The sequence below is a fragment of the Mirounga leonina genome, unplaced genomic scaffold (genome assembly GCF_011800145.1).
Source record: "Mirounga leonina isolate KUSES-001 unplaced genomic scaffold, KU_Mleo_1.0 Mir_115, whole genome shotgun sequence".
NCBI classification, from domain to species: Eukaryota; Metazoa; Chordata; class Mammalia; order Carnivora; family Phocidae; genus Mirounga; species Mirounga leonina.
The window spans coordinates 63,920,494-63,934,598 of record NW_023270268.1 but is presented as its reverse complement, the minus strand read 5'-3'; the positions used below and the strand labels follow the sequence as shown (position 1 = coordinate 63,934,598).

At 44.8% G+C, this 14,105-nt stretch overlaps 1 protein-coding gene across 5 annotated transcripts in view; it reads right to left on the bottom strand.

Annotated features, from left to right (window-relative positions):
- Positions 1 to 14,105, bottom strand: part of FNDC3B (fibronectin type III domain containing 3B) — a 341,048-nt gene that overhangs the window by 64,480 nt on the left and 262,463 nt on the right. For all 5 annotated transcript variants that reach the window (XM_034999034.1, XM_034999006.1, XM_034999012.1 and 2 more), the window contains 2 exons: positions 13,320 to 13,458; positions 9,947 to 10,000 (listed from right to left, as the gene is read on the bottom strand). In XM_034999034.1, coding sequence (XP_034854925.1) covers positions 9,947 to 10,000; positions 13,320 to 13,458 — 193 coding nt within the window. The remainder of the gene's footprint in view (positions 1 to 9,946; positions 10,001 to 13,319; positions 13,459 to 14,105) is intronic.

Genomic DNA, 14,105 nt, shown 5'->3' with positions numbered 1-14,105 from the left:
AAGATTTTTAATGGTTTCTCATGACTAAGAAAGTCTACAGTCCTTTCGCTTGAATTGGAGTGGGCTTGTAATGTGTTTGTAATGGACAGAATGGAGTGGAAATGAAGCTGTGTGACTTGCAAGGCTAGGTATGAAGAGGTGATGGAGCTTCTGCCTTTTCCCCAGAACACTCACTGTTCCAATTCTGACTCTCCTGGGGCTGCCATGCTGTGAGAGAGCTGCAGATGAGGTTCTGCCCAAGCCAGCAGTGACCGCTAGACTTGTGAATGAAGACTCTGCCAGAAGATTCCAGCCCCCAGCCAATGAGCCTCCCTGCCCACCTGAAGCTCCAGAAATTGTGGAACACGTATAAGCCATTCTCCCAGTACCCTGGTCCAAATTCCCAACCAAGAATCCAAGAAAGTGACTGTTTTAAGCCATTAAGCGTTGAGGTAATCTATTATACAATATTACACTCATCTATTTTGATGTCCATATATGTTTAATAGTATGACGTTCTTCAGTAAACTTTCACAAATTCCTCTTGTGCTATAAATAGCTAGTAGGTAAGGGAGTGGAAGTGAGCATTCTAGAACCCAAATGTGTAACGTCTGACTGAATAAAGGGTTCTATTTTCTACATGCACTTGGTACATGCCTTTTTTCCTCAAAGCCAACAAAGTAAGGTCTCTGAAGAGATTTTAAGAATTTCTGCAAAAGCTAAAAATGTAACCAGATTCCTACATGATAAAATCAACCAAAACTGTTAGGCAGGGCGATGCAGTTACTTCATCTTACAGAGTTACATTTTAGACTGAAGTAAGATTTTTAGTAATACTATCCCCCAAACTGCAGAGAACTGTGGGAAGATTTTAAAACACAGACACGCAACAGTCTTGTTGACGTCTGGGGATGGTTCTGGTATGACATAACCTAAGGCCACCAGAGTGAGCAAATCAAATAACCTTGCAAAGGACCCTGGGTACGTACTCGGGTTCCCGCCTCTCTGTGCTGTTTATGAACACATAAAGGAATAAAGTTCAGGTGGAGAAATCAATTTATAGGTGGGTCTGCTTATTTAAAAATGGCTATCTAGGGCGCCTGGGTGGCTCAGTTGGTTGAGCGGCTGCCTTCGGCTCAGGTCATGATCCTGGAGTCCCGGGATCGAGTCCCGCATCGGGCTCCCTGCTTGGCGAGGAGCCTGCTTCTCCCTCTGACCCTCCCCCCCTCTCAAGTACTCTCTCTCTCTCTCTCATTCTCGCTCTCTCAAATAAATAAATAAATCTTTTAAAAAAATTAAAAAAATAAAAAAATAAAAATAAAAATGGCTATCTAGGTATATAAAAAGTATTTGATCCATTTCATAAAATGCAACTCAGTTTTACAGTTAAAAACATGTTTTTTTGTTTTTTTTTTTAAAGATTTTATGTATTTGAGAGAGAGAAAGAGACAGAGGGGAAGAGGGAGAAGCAGGCTCCCGGCTGAGCAGGGAGCCCGATGCAGGGCTCAATCCCGGGACCCTGAGATCATGACCTGAGCCAAAGGCAGACGCTTAACCGACTGAGCCACCCAGGAGCCCCAAGTTAAACACATGTTTAAAAGTAACTGTTCATTTGTAAAGCTATGTAACTAAAAGACTGAAAACAGAACTTCTTTTTCAAGTCCGTTTTCCCTCTTCATTAACTTATGTGTCTTCATCAACTTGTCCTCAGTTCTTGGGAAGATGAATCCTCTAAATGGGCTGGTTTCCTACTGAGGAACTTCACACAACCATGGCTGATTCTATACGTATAACTCACACATAATCCAATTAATTCAGGCTATAGTATTTTTCTGCCAAGAGTAATTCTGTAGACTGTGGGGAATGTGGTTGCTTTGGCTAACATTTCCAATTAGCCTGGCACTAACCACCCTGGAAGCTGGTATGCCCAAGGCTGGCACTAAGAGATGAAGTTAGCTGATATTTTCAGTTGCCTTCTAATTAATAAATTGGAAATGATCCTTCCTGTTCCTCTTTATGACAGCTTAATTCCTGGCACAAGGAAATCAGAATGGCCACTGCAAGGGCATTAGAATCCGTGGTGAGCCACCTCCCTCTGGTCATGAGAACTCTCCCTGATGTTTCCTCATCTATGGCCTCTTTCCATTGACCTGCTTCTCTTTCAGGGTCTTTCACAGCCACGCCCGCTCGCCTTCCGGAGCTGCTCTTACCACGTCTGATAACTGCCTGCTAACTAAGTTACGTGAATTTGGTTATCGGTTGTCATGTGATCGTGGCCCAGGAGCTGCCGGCTGCACACAGGTGCTGAGTGACTCTGGGCCGGGGCACCCTCTGCAATAGCAGAGTTTAACCTGTCAAAAAGGGCAACGATAAATCAAGTAAAAAATAAAGTTGCACTCGCCAACTGAACTCCCGCCAGCCTCAAAGATTTAGTCTGCGAGTACATCTATATTTAGAAGTTGTTCCAGCACTGGCCGACCCTAGGCAACATCAAAGATAAATGTTGGCTTGGGAAATAAAAGAGCATGTATGTGTTCCACATAACCATGTATAAGAAGGGGTTCCTAACAAGGAGGTGGGGACGCTCCCCATCTGGGTGGATTCAAAGGCTCCTTGTGCCAAACCTCACTCTCCCCTCAGGGATGGCTCTTTCATTTGGAGCGTTCTGGCACAGAGGAACTTTCAAAGGTAAGAAAAGGGGGTGGGATAGTTTGTGTTGCACGTTACTAAATAAATACAGCATGAATTTTATCCTTGGGCACAGCTTTTCTTCTACTAGTGGGAGAGGCTTAGCGCCCTGAAATAGTCAAGGATACTCATCAGGTCCTCGGATTTAAAACCAACCAACATAATGTTCCTACATATCCCTCCAAATATGGAGGATCATCCCATGTCCAGTGCTTTGATCCGACCAGAATGTTGAGACTGGCCCAGTGAAGGGAAAGGAAAGAAGCAAGGGAGTGATTGTAGAAGAGGCTGCCTGTAGGATTTACCATCACCCAAGGCATGGAAGACTCAGCCCATTCACCTAGCCGAGGCCCAAGGCAGTCATCTTCCAGCTGGCATCCAACAAGCACAAAAAACATGAGTTGATAAATTAGGTGCCATGGACCAAGATAGGTATTTGTAATTCTGGAGCAGCCAGAAGCTGCCCACAAAGTCGGTTACCCAAACACATAATAACCCATCCTGCATACATGTGACAAATGACACAAAGCAGGGGTTCAGATGCCTGGGGCTGAGGTCCCTAAAGACAGGGCTCCTTGAACTCAGCTCTCTGCCTTTGGTACCAGAACCCCTCTGAGTTCTTACATCCCTCCTGGTCTACTTCCCTCCAACAGAAGCTGGAGTAGAGGAAGCTGGTCCCCTGGCTCTCTGACACCACCCCTGCCCGTGGCAGTGGAGTTCCCAGAACACGGCTACCCTGCCAGGTCACTGATTCAGCTTAAGACACTCAGGTGAAAGTTGGTTTGTTGACGGACGTGCCCAACGACCCTGGCACCCCATTCTCCCATCTCCGTGAGGGCGTTCCCCAAGAATGACTGAAAGAGCACGTGGGCCTGGCAAGTGGCATCTTCATTTCAGTTGGGCACTGGAGATTGCTTGCAGAATGCTAACCCGCCTTCCCAGTTTTCTCACTGGACCAACGCTCTGCAATCTAAGGCTCAGGCAGCATGGCACCTTGGAGAAAGTGGTGGCCGCATCCTCAGGGAGCTCTCCTCATGCACTGTGGGAGACCCAGTAAGTCACTCTGCCTGCTGAAGCTCCAGCCCCTTCCATGAACGGTTGCTGTCCAACCAGAGAAGCCATGGGCAAATTCCCTCAAGCCAAGAAGCATTCCGAAAGATTACTGATACTAACCATGCAACACCTAAGCTAAAAAGTAATCTGTTTCGTAAACCAGTTACCAAGCACCTGCTCAGGGGCACTGAGCTAAGCTGGCCCCTCCTAAACTGGTGTCTAAGAAGCGACAATCCACGGCCTGAGGTCAGCTCCACAGGGTTTCAGCAACAGGACTGTTGAGCGCGCTCTGGCTTGCTCATGGGTCCCCAGGGGCTGCATGGGCTCTACCTGCGACTGGCCTTTTCTGCTCTTTCTACTTCAAATTATACTTCCCTTGACTTCTGTGGCATTTATCTCATTCTTAGTCGCCTGTGTTTTACAGCTGTGTTGGCTCATTAGTCACCAGTGCAGCCAGATGTGAAATTCCTATTTGGGAGAGCTGAGTCACATGTGAGAAAGATTCTTGGGAACTGTACTAGTCACATTCCCACAAAGCTATTTCTCTGGTTCTTCCGTATGTTTCCTATATGTCACGTCTGGAAGCCAAGCTAATGGCAAATTAACATCTATACATAGCACAGACATCCGTGTTTGTTTAGTTCAAACGGGAGACGCTAGCCTCGGGCCTCCTCTGTTGAAGTTCCACAGAAGAAAGTCATACAATCCTTCTGCTGGCTGACTTTTCCTACCCCAGACCCTGATATGTACTTAGGTGACATGAAATACTCAGGACACCGCATCTGCTAGTCCCCAGGCTAACCCACTGAACCCCAACCCACCTGGGAGGTGACACACTGATTTGAGGTGGAAAAGCGAAGGCTCAGGGGCTAAGTTACTTGCTTGACTAGTTACAGACAAAGCAGAGACTATGAAGTGAGCACCATGTGACTGATACACATCATCAATATGAATCCGTGTCACACAATCCCAGCAAGACAGTAGGAGACCTGCATTTGCTCTGAGGGACCCACTGCGCCAGCACCCTTCAGACTTCGGTATGGCACGAATGAAAACCTTATCTAAGAGTAAAACTCTCGACGAGTTTCCATAAATACTGCCTTCACAGAACTTATGCTTTCTAAAATGGAAAACAAAGTTCCTATTTGACTGTGAAGTTTGCTCTTTTATTTAACTTCCTCCCCCCTCCCCCCCCCCAAAAAAAGGCCAGATCACCATCCCTTAAAACAGACTGGGCAGGCATGGAAGTGCAAGTCAATGCAAGGTTCCTAATTCTTTTTTGGAAGAGCCCCTCCCTACCCTAGAGATATCTGTGTCCTCAATCCCTCCCTCTTAGCTGCTTCTAGAGAAAACCTACCACCCCTACTAGATACCTCAGTGTCATCAAGCTGATGAAGCAACAGGAGGAGCCAATTTAGCTCAGGTCGCTTCCCAAGAAACCGACAGGGGCAGGTCAAAGATATTAGCTCAGGGGTGGCCCCTGAATGGGGTAGTGAGCTTTAAGCATTGGCTCCTCCTTCCTGAACCCCTACTTCCAAATCTCTCCATTGTGGGAAAGAACATCCACCTTGAGAAATCTAGCACCTAAGCCTTGTTTTGCTCTTAAAAAGTTAAGAAACTTTTCTCCCATTCATAATTCTGGATTAAACTAAGACTTAATTTACAAAAGAGTAAGTTTATTGTTGTTCCTTTAAAGTTAGCGCTAGGTAACAGAAATCTAGCAGAAAAAAGAAACCCTCATAAGGCTCTGGGCCTGCTTTCTGCCAGCCTGCAGAATGACTGCGACTTGGAAATTAAAATGCAAACACGGGGGTATATGTGGGGGTAGGGACCACACTGTGATCAGAAAGGGGTTAAAACATAAGATGGCTCATCAAGTAGTCCAGTAGAAAACTACCTTGAAAATGATCTTCTGCCTTTCTGACGGGAAGCTCCTGGAGGCGAACACAGTGGCTGAAGACCCACAAAAATGCAAGGTCAACTCTTCTCAGGCCCCGTGGCTGAGAACGCCACAACTCACCTTAGTTACCACAACACGGGGATGTGACCAGGAAAGTGCACACCTTTCCACACTATGAGAACTGACCTGTTTCAGGGGAAGATCAAAACTGATGGCCGCAGCTGAAAAGCCAGTGACACCTGTGTGTTCCATTTTTAGTGACTCATTACCATCTCCCCGTCAGAGTTACTTCCCACACTGACTTAAAACTTGAGGGACTGTCTAGTTACAATTATTATTATTATTATTATTATTTTAAAGATTTTATTTATTTGAGAGAGAATGAGAGAGAGAGAGAGCACATGAGAGGGGGGAGGGTCAGAGGGAGAAGCAGACTCCCTGCTGAGCAGGGAGCCCGATGCGGGACTCGATCCCAGGACTCCAGGGTCACGACCTGAGCCGAAGGCAGTCGCTTAACCAACTGAGCCACCCAGGCGCCCTAGTTACAATTATTAACAGAGAAAAGTACGTAGCTAAACTTCTTGCAGAACTATCAGTAACTTCCAAGTGAATTCTCTGGAACAATGATGCAACATGGATGACAATGAATTCTGGAGAGAGAATCAGCTTCCCTCTGGGCGGTAATAAGTTTCTGCTCTCTCTTCCCCATCAGGACCACACCTGCCCTTAGAGACGGGCAGCCGTTAGCCACTGATTAACTATTAGCTCTTCCCATGGTCAACCCCACACACCATTCCCGGTCCCTGCAGAAATACAGGCCAGGTACTCACTGGTCTCTATGCCGCTGCTCTTCCGTTAGTGAGGCCTTTCTCTAAGAACCTTGACAGCAGGACTTGATGCTCTTTCAAAATTTCCCACTCATAGTTTTTATTGGAATGGTGATTAAAAACTGAACAAAAAAATAAAGTATCCCGAGTACTCTAACCAGTGCTGTAATACTATAAAAAAAAATATGAAAAGGACACCCAGACATGGATGGGGCCATCTCACTCCAAGCCGAGATTCTCAGACCAGTTGTCAGAGAGGAAACAGGGTGGAGTGCTACTCCTGAACACAACCTTCGTCAAGACTCGGAGTGGTGCCTGTCCCCCTCTCAGGTAGGGATCTGTTCCTCTGTGTACCCTACTGTCCTTCTGCCCTTCCAGCCGCCTGGGCAACAGAGAGGCTTATGGGTGTATGGCTGGTCCGGACGGACGTCCTGGGAGAGAAGAGCTCGGGCTCTGGAGAGGGTTCGGTGTGGGGAGGGGAGTGACTCTAGCAAAACACCCCCTCCCATTCTGCTGCCCCACCATACTCCACTAGGGCAGATTCTAGAAAGAGTCCCTGTTACCAGGTGTACCTGACTCCAGAGACTACCAGGAGAAGGTTTTGAAGGGACAGCCAGAGCTTCACATGCTCATACTTCCTGGAGGGCAGATGTTGTTCTTGGTGTCTTTGATTTTCTTCCTTCAGGAAGTCAAGGCTTGAGTAGCATGGCAATGTGGGATGCAAAAACCAACCCAAGTGAGCTGCCTCAGGAGGACTACTGTCCCTAACCTAGCCCCAGATTTAGAAACACAAACTGTTAGGCTGTTCTGTTAGAAACTTTACTTCTGAAATAGGCAGGAATGAATTGGTTACTACTGCTTCTATTCTCACTGCCAGGAAACCCAACGATACCATTTTTAAATCTTTTTTAGAAGGACTGAAAAGGAGAGGCACAGTAGCAAGCAAAGAAGCTACTGGATGGAAAAATTTGAGAAGCATGTGTTAAGTTTGTTTTATTCATGTCTGTTTAAAAGTACAAGAGGATAGCATTACATTAGCTTTTTCAGCTCTCAGGGTAAACACATTACCTTCCCTATGTCACAGATCCCTCCTAGGACAGTATACAGTGTTGAGGCATTGAGGGTATGCTCCACAAATGCTGAAATATTTAATAAATGAACAGGCCAAACACCAGTGAAAAGGATCCTAAAACATACTCTTATCACAAGGGACAATCCTAAATAAGGAGTTTGGAAAGAGCATCAATATTGTAAATATACACGAGCTAATGGGTAAACTGAGGACTGGAGGGGTCAAGCTGCCCATATAAAACCAGAAACAGAATCCACAGCTCCTCATCTTGGTGTTCTTTCAATTATACCAAGGGGGCTCATGGAACTTAAAGGCCAGGGAGCGCTTCACAGAGTTTGGGGTCCAGAAGTTTTTCTACAAGGTGAATATTAGGTCACAGAATACAAAAGGATTCCTACGTTGGCAAAAGGCCTATAGTGGGTGACAGTCCACTAACCTGGAGTCTTTGGTCAATCTCAAGAGAGCCAATGCCAGCAGGAATTAGAAGGTGGGAGAGAAAATGAAGAGGACAGGGAAGGCTGAAGAATTAAGATGGGAGCAAGGAAAGGATGGAAAGAGAGCAAGCAGGGAAAAGGCAGGAGAAGGCCAAAAATAAACAATTTAACATTGTGTGGTCACTAGTCTATAGTGGGTGCTAATGATTATAAATGGTCATTAGACAAAGCTTCTCCATTTCATTTGTGGCTATAGCTTATTTCCTCCATGCATCCTGCCAGGGCACTTTCAATCCAAATTCAAGGGAAGGAGGCCAACAACTCAGTCACCATTACCATTTCCTGTAGCACCTGGGTTTTCCTTGGAGGTTTCCCATTCAAATACTCAACTTCTCTGACCCTACTTAACTTATGAGGCCATGGTCCAAAGCAGCAAAAAAAATAGGAGACACACATGCGTGGGCACGCACACACACATATACACACATGCACGCACACAGCTTGGAGGAGATCTGAAAGGAAAAATGCCTCCTCTTTAGTGGTAAACTCTATCTTGATATAAAACCTCAAGATAGGAGAAAAAACATCAGGCAGGTCAGTGCAACAAACCAACACACACTTAACACTTTCCGTCAAACTCTCACTTGTCCTTTCAGAGGAAGAGGGGATGGTAAGATGTTGCCCTGTGCTCACAGGTCAGCCAGGTTCCTTTCCGGCCTTCTGGACTGCTTATAAAAATCTTTCCACAAGGGCCGTAGGGGTGGTTTCACTTTCCACTTAAACCACCTTAAAATGAAACCCACCTCATCTGTAAAATATCCCGGTCAAGTCTGAGATTTCACCAATCTGTACGTAGGAACTATTCACAAGGATCCCCGGAACAATAGATCGTTGTCTTGGGTAATTTGGAACTCCAGCTTTCAGATGCAACCCAGATGGGAAAACACACTAATGCAGAAAGCTATGAAGGGCCCCCTTTTTCACATCAAAATTTCATTGTGAGAGTTTCGTCCAATTTCATTTTATATTTGGTGAAAATATTTTTTCCACGCTCAACAAGTCACTTTTTGCCTAAGCCTGTATTCTGAATCTTTAAAATCCCCCTAAATTTAAGTCACAAGGACCAGTTAACTTGCATTTCTCCAATTCCGCATTTCCTATTCTCGAAATCCTTCGTCTACTTGCTCACTCACAGAAAGATAAAATAGAGCAAGGGTAAATGAGCGAACAGAATTAAAATCTACAGAACAAAAAGTACAGTTCCTTTTTAGAAACGAAAGGCTTCTTTCTGCATCCAGTTATTTCCTGCCTGAGATTCTGTGGGTAGCGTTAGCAAGGCCAGAAATGCACAGGGTCACCATTCAGCACAGAGTGGGCTCGACAATAAGGAGACTTCACCATGGATACCGTCTTAGGGCCTCTGGTGACAGAAGCAGCCAAGGGGGTGCCTGTTTATAGGACGGTCTAGGCCACAGGGTGATCACACACGCCTTTGGGAGAGTGAGGCCTCCAGGCAGGGCTCCAACTTTCCCACAGAGAACGCTCAACAGGGCAACAGGAAAATACATCCATGGCTTCAAAAAGAAGAAACGAATTATGCTTCCCAAGCCACACCATGGTTCACCTTATCAAAACCATCTATGCAGAATGGCCCTGAGCAGTCAAGATAACAAAGCAGTCGATCCTTAATACAAATTGATGGCTGGCTAGGCACTAGGGACTCCACAAGCGATAAGACCCTGCCTTTTCTTTCTGCAGCATTTCTTGCAAATAAGCCAAGTAAATACATTTAATGCAATTTAATACAATTCATTACACTACTTTAGCCCGTCTCCCTTTTCCACAGTCAATACTAGAGGTTTAAATTTTTCACTACTTACGTTCTTTTTTTCCATGTGTTTAGCACATCTTAAAAAAGAATAAAATGGTATTTGTTCAGCAATTTTATTTTTGAAATGGTGTTTTAGATGGATGGATATGAAAATATGCTTACCTCATCCCATTCTAAAAGGTAGTTGGTGATTTTTGAACCATTATCAATTGGTGCCTAAAAAAAGAAAAACAGTAAAATGAGATTAGGGAAAGCAGTTCACAGACAAAACTTAGGAGCCCTCCACTTGGTTTAAATACACTACCCACGCTAGCCCTGTGCTGTCCCCTCGGGCAGGTAACCCTGGTGGCTCCTGCATTTCCCTGGGAAACATTATCACAAATGAATTTTAATACAATTCAACTGTAGAGAAAGCCCCACTACTAATAAATCATACCCCACAAACAGCCAAACCTGCTTTCCCCTCTTTACACCCACATGGTGCCCTACTTCCTCTGGGGATAAGACTTTCAAGAGGCACTTTAGGAACAGGGGAAGAAAAAAGGCGGCTGAGAAATGTAGATGCTGCCTGGAGTCCGGCGGGTAAATCTGACTCAGCCAGGTTCAGGGTTAAGAGTGTATGTTTTTTGTAACTTCCTCCACACAGTTTTTTTTTTTTTTTTTTTAAGTGCTTAAGATTAGAAAGCCTTCTGTGCCACTGAGATTTTCCTTTAAAAAAAAAAAAAAAGAGAGAGAGAGAAAAAGGGAGATCCCCTGGGAGATTACCAGGAGCAATTAGCTCTCTGCATGTTAGCAAAAAGAAGTCTCATCTTTTGCTTTCCTCTTAAAAGCAAGCAGAGATCTACTTCACTGAGAAAATGGGCGTTGGGCAACGGGAAGGGGAGTGGAGAACTTTGGAGAACAGTGCTTTGCAGGGTTAGCCCCGCTAGAAGGGGGTGCTGCCGTGGGGTCCCTCACTGGACGAGGGTAGTAAGATGGAGGGACGGAGGAGGCAGCTCGAAGGAGGACTAGACCAGGTCTCCCCACTGCACAAATGTGTCTGGGCCTGACCACCCCCCTCCCTGCCCAGGAAGGAGCAGGAGCCCCACAAACTGCACTTTCCAGCCCCTAGCAAAAGGCAGCCGGGTCCCCAGAACTGCACCTAAAGCCCAGCTCAGCCGTTTGTCAAGTGTGGTCTTTTGTTAGTCATTTGATATCATTGTTTAATTTCGTGTTCCAAGAATAAATGATGTGATAAGTAATTGGGAGAATATATATAAATCACCTACTCAACTACTGGGCAACTCAGGAAGCACTTGGGGAACAATAGCTGTTGTTTTATTTTTGTGACTAATAAATCATCATCAAGGGCTCAGTAAATACTAGTTAAATTTATCAAGAAACTCTTCTCCCTCCTTTCACCGTCTGGGTCACATCACCCCTGAGTCTCAAACCCAGATTTCAGGGGAGTGCTCTATGTTCTACTGAACTGTAATCTCAGGGTTTGTGGGCTCATTTTGGGAGACAGGGATATATATGAAGTTCTAAATAGTGGACACAATCGAAGTTTTAGATGAGACTCCATTTCTAAGATAAAAACTATGTTTATGATGTTTATAAATTTCTCTAGAGAAACTGTTCTTTCAGTAGTTTCTTCTAGGATATCCTGCCCCACCACCGAGTTCTTAATTCCTTGAGCGTGGGAGCACTGACTTTGGTTTTTGTATTGCCCTATCTCCTACTGCTGACTAACAAGAAGTGAGAAGATCTTGACTCTCTGTGTGTTTGTGGGTTCAAGAACAGGTGGGCAGTCATAGCCCTGTCCCCCTGTCCTCGGGCCCCCAGCCGGTGCACTGTGATTAGGAAATCTGTTTTAAGGACATTTAATGAAAACTGAACTGAATCCAGAACTTTTAAGTTTGTACTTGACTTCATGGAATAAGAGTATGTTTCTGATTTACAAAAGGAGAAAGAATATGTGAACTATTTTCCTCCTAATAAGTAACCTTTTTCTTGAAGACGCTGGTCTGCCTAAGACCTGGATTTCATCCAGGTTTTAAGCTGAGTATGTATCAGTGATTCCCAACTTTAGGTTTATAAGACCCCAGGGTCCCTCTGGTAATTTTAAGAAGATTTCTTATATTTTCCAAACAAAATGAATTTTAATTCTTTCCTTTAAAAAAGATAATGTTCATGTATGTACATGCGCAAATAGAGACCATGTTTTAAAATGGATGTGTATCTCCAAGGACTTATGATGACCAGTTGGGTGTTACAACTCTGAAAAGGTAGGGAATCACTGACCTGGATTATCCCTGGAAGCCAGGAAGGAAAATAAAATAGTTCAGATTCTAAGCCAGTCTAAACTTTGCCTTTGCCAAGTAACACATGCCATGTTGGCCAGTGGCTATGAGAACGCAGCTGCCCACATGAGAGGGGTCTCCAGAAGCCCGGGCTTTATTGCTAACTACGGCTCTCAAAGGCCTTTATGGATGCCCTGCATAAATTCAACCTCCTGCACTGGGAACCAAAGGACAAAGTATGTCTTCACCAATACAAGATCTCCCTAGCCATCTTACTTCTTTCACACATTAGCCTATTCCCCAAACACCATAACTCTTTATCTCTATCTCTAGAAATTTCACATCTTAAACTGCATTTAAAATATAAACAAAGAGAGGGCGCCTGGGTGGCTCAGTTGGTTAAGTGACTGCCTTCAGCTCGGGTCATGATCCCAGGGTCCTGGGATCGAGTCCCACATCGGGCTCCTGGCTCAGCGGGGAGCCTGCTTCTCCCTCTGACCCTCTCCCCTCTCATGCTGTTTCTCTCCTGCTCACTCTCTAATAAATAAATAAATAAATAATCTTTAAAATATAAACAAAGAGAAATAATTACTATAGAGATTGATAACAGAATCTGCTATCTTCTTGTGAACACACAACTGTGGCTAATAAGCTAATGATACACCATAAAGACCTGTCTTTGGCAAGGGTTACTTGTAGCCAGTAAATTGTATTTTATGAAAACTACTATACAATTCAGACTTTAAAGAATAATGAGTAACCGTAACTGATCTAAGGCCTAATCAGTAAAAGTTAGTTAAGTCTTAATAGTTAGAACGCTTAACATTCTAGGCAGTTTTAAATATTAAACATTTCAGAGTCGCCACTGAAAGAAGCCAATAGAGCCGAAACCAACTTATCTCTAAACCTTTCTTTATGAAAACTTTCTACTACAGTCTTCGGTTCAAATGTTTGTTGAAATGAATGAAACCATTAGAAAGTGATGCAATTCAGGTATCTTAAGTATTCATATCACGTATAACGTATTGCTCATGAACCTAAAAGATTTATCCCTGCAGATCTTCTTTGTATTTCCACCTCCTACCGCTTTGCCCAGTTTTTATAGACATAACAACTTTCAATATCATAGTAATTTGTTTCACATAGTTACTATGTAGAAAATCAAACACCATCACCAGACTGGAGTAGTGTTGAATGAAAACGTTTCAAATGGCTCGACGTCAGACTGTGCCCGACACTCTGCAGTTACCCACCTTCCACTGCAAGGTTAGCGAACTTTTGCTCCTGTGTGCCAGCTTCGGTGGGAAGGGACACTCAGGTACACAGCTGTGGGTGGTGAAGCTAACGGGCTCAGAGCAGGATCCCTTTACGGAATTGTACATGGCATATACCCTGAAAGCAAACAAAGACAGTCAGTGGCGGTGGCCCATCGTGGAAGACCAGGGTTTTTATTTCAGGTTTGCGCCAGGGCTTTCCACAGAAGAACAGAATTTATGTAGTACACACCATGACTCTTTCTCTTACCTACTGGTCTTGTCCTGACCTAACTATGGCCAGCATCTCCAGGGGATAATGACCCCAGCAGGGAATGGGCCTCAACTCCTTCTCTCCTTCCACCAATGGTCAGAACCCTCTGCCCCAATTAAGGCAGGCAGGGTCTACTGACTGGGAAACAATATGCTGAATAAGAAAATATCCCTGCGGCGCCTAGGTGGCGCAGTCGGTTAAGTGCCCGACTCCAGACTCCTGCTTCTGGCTCGGGTCGCAATCTCATGGGTCCTGCGATTGAGCGCAGAGTCTGCTTGAGTTTCTCTCTCCCTCTGCTCCTCCAGTCCTCCCCTACCCCCTCTCTTTGAAATAAGTAAATAAGAAAGGGAAAGAAGGAAAGGGAGGAAGGGAGGGAGGGAGGAATAGAGAGAGAGAGAAAGAGAGAAAGAGAGAGAGAAACAGGAAGGAAGGAAGAGAGGAAGGGAGAGAGGGAAGGAGAGAGAGAGAAAGAAAGAAAGAAAGAAAGAAAGAAAGAAAGAAAGAAAGAAAGA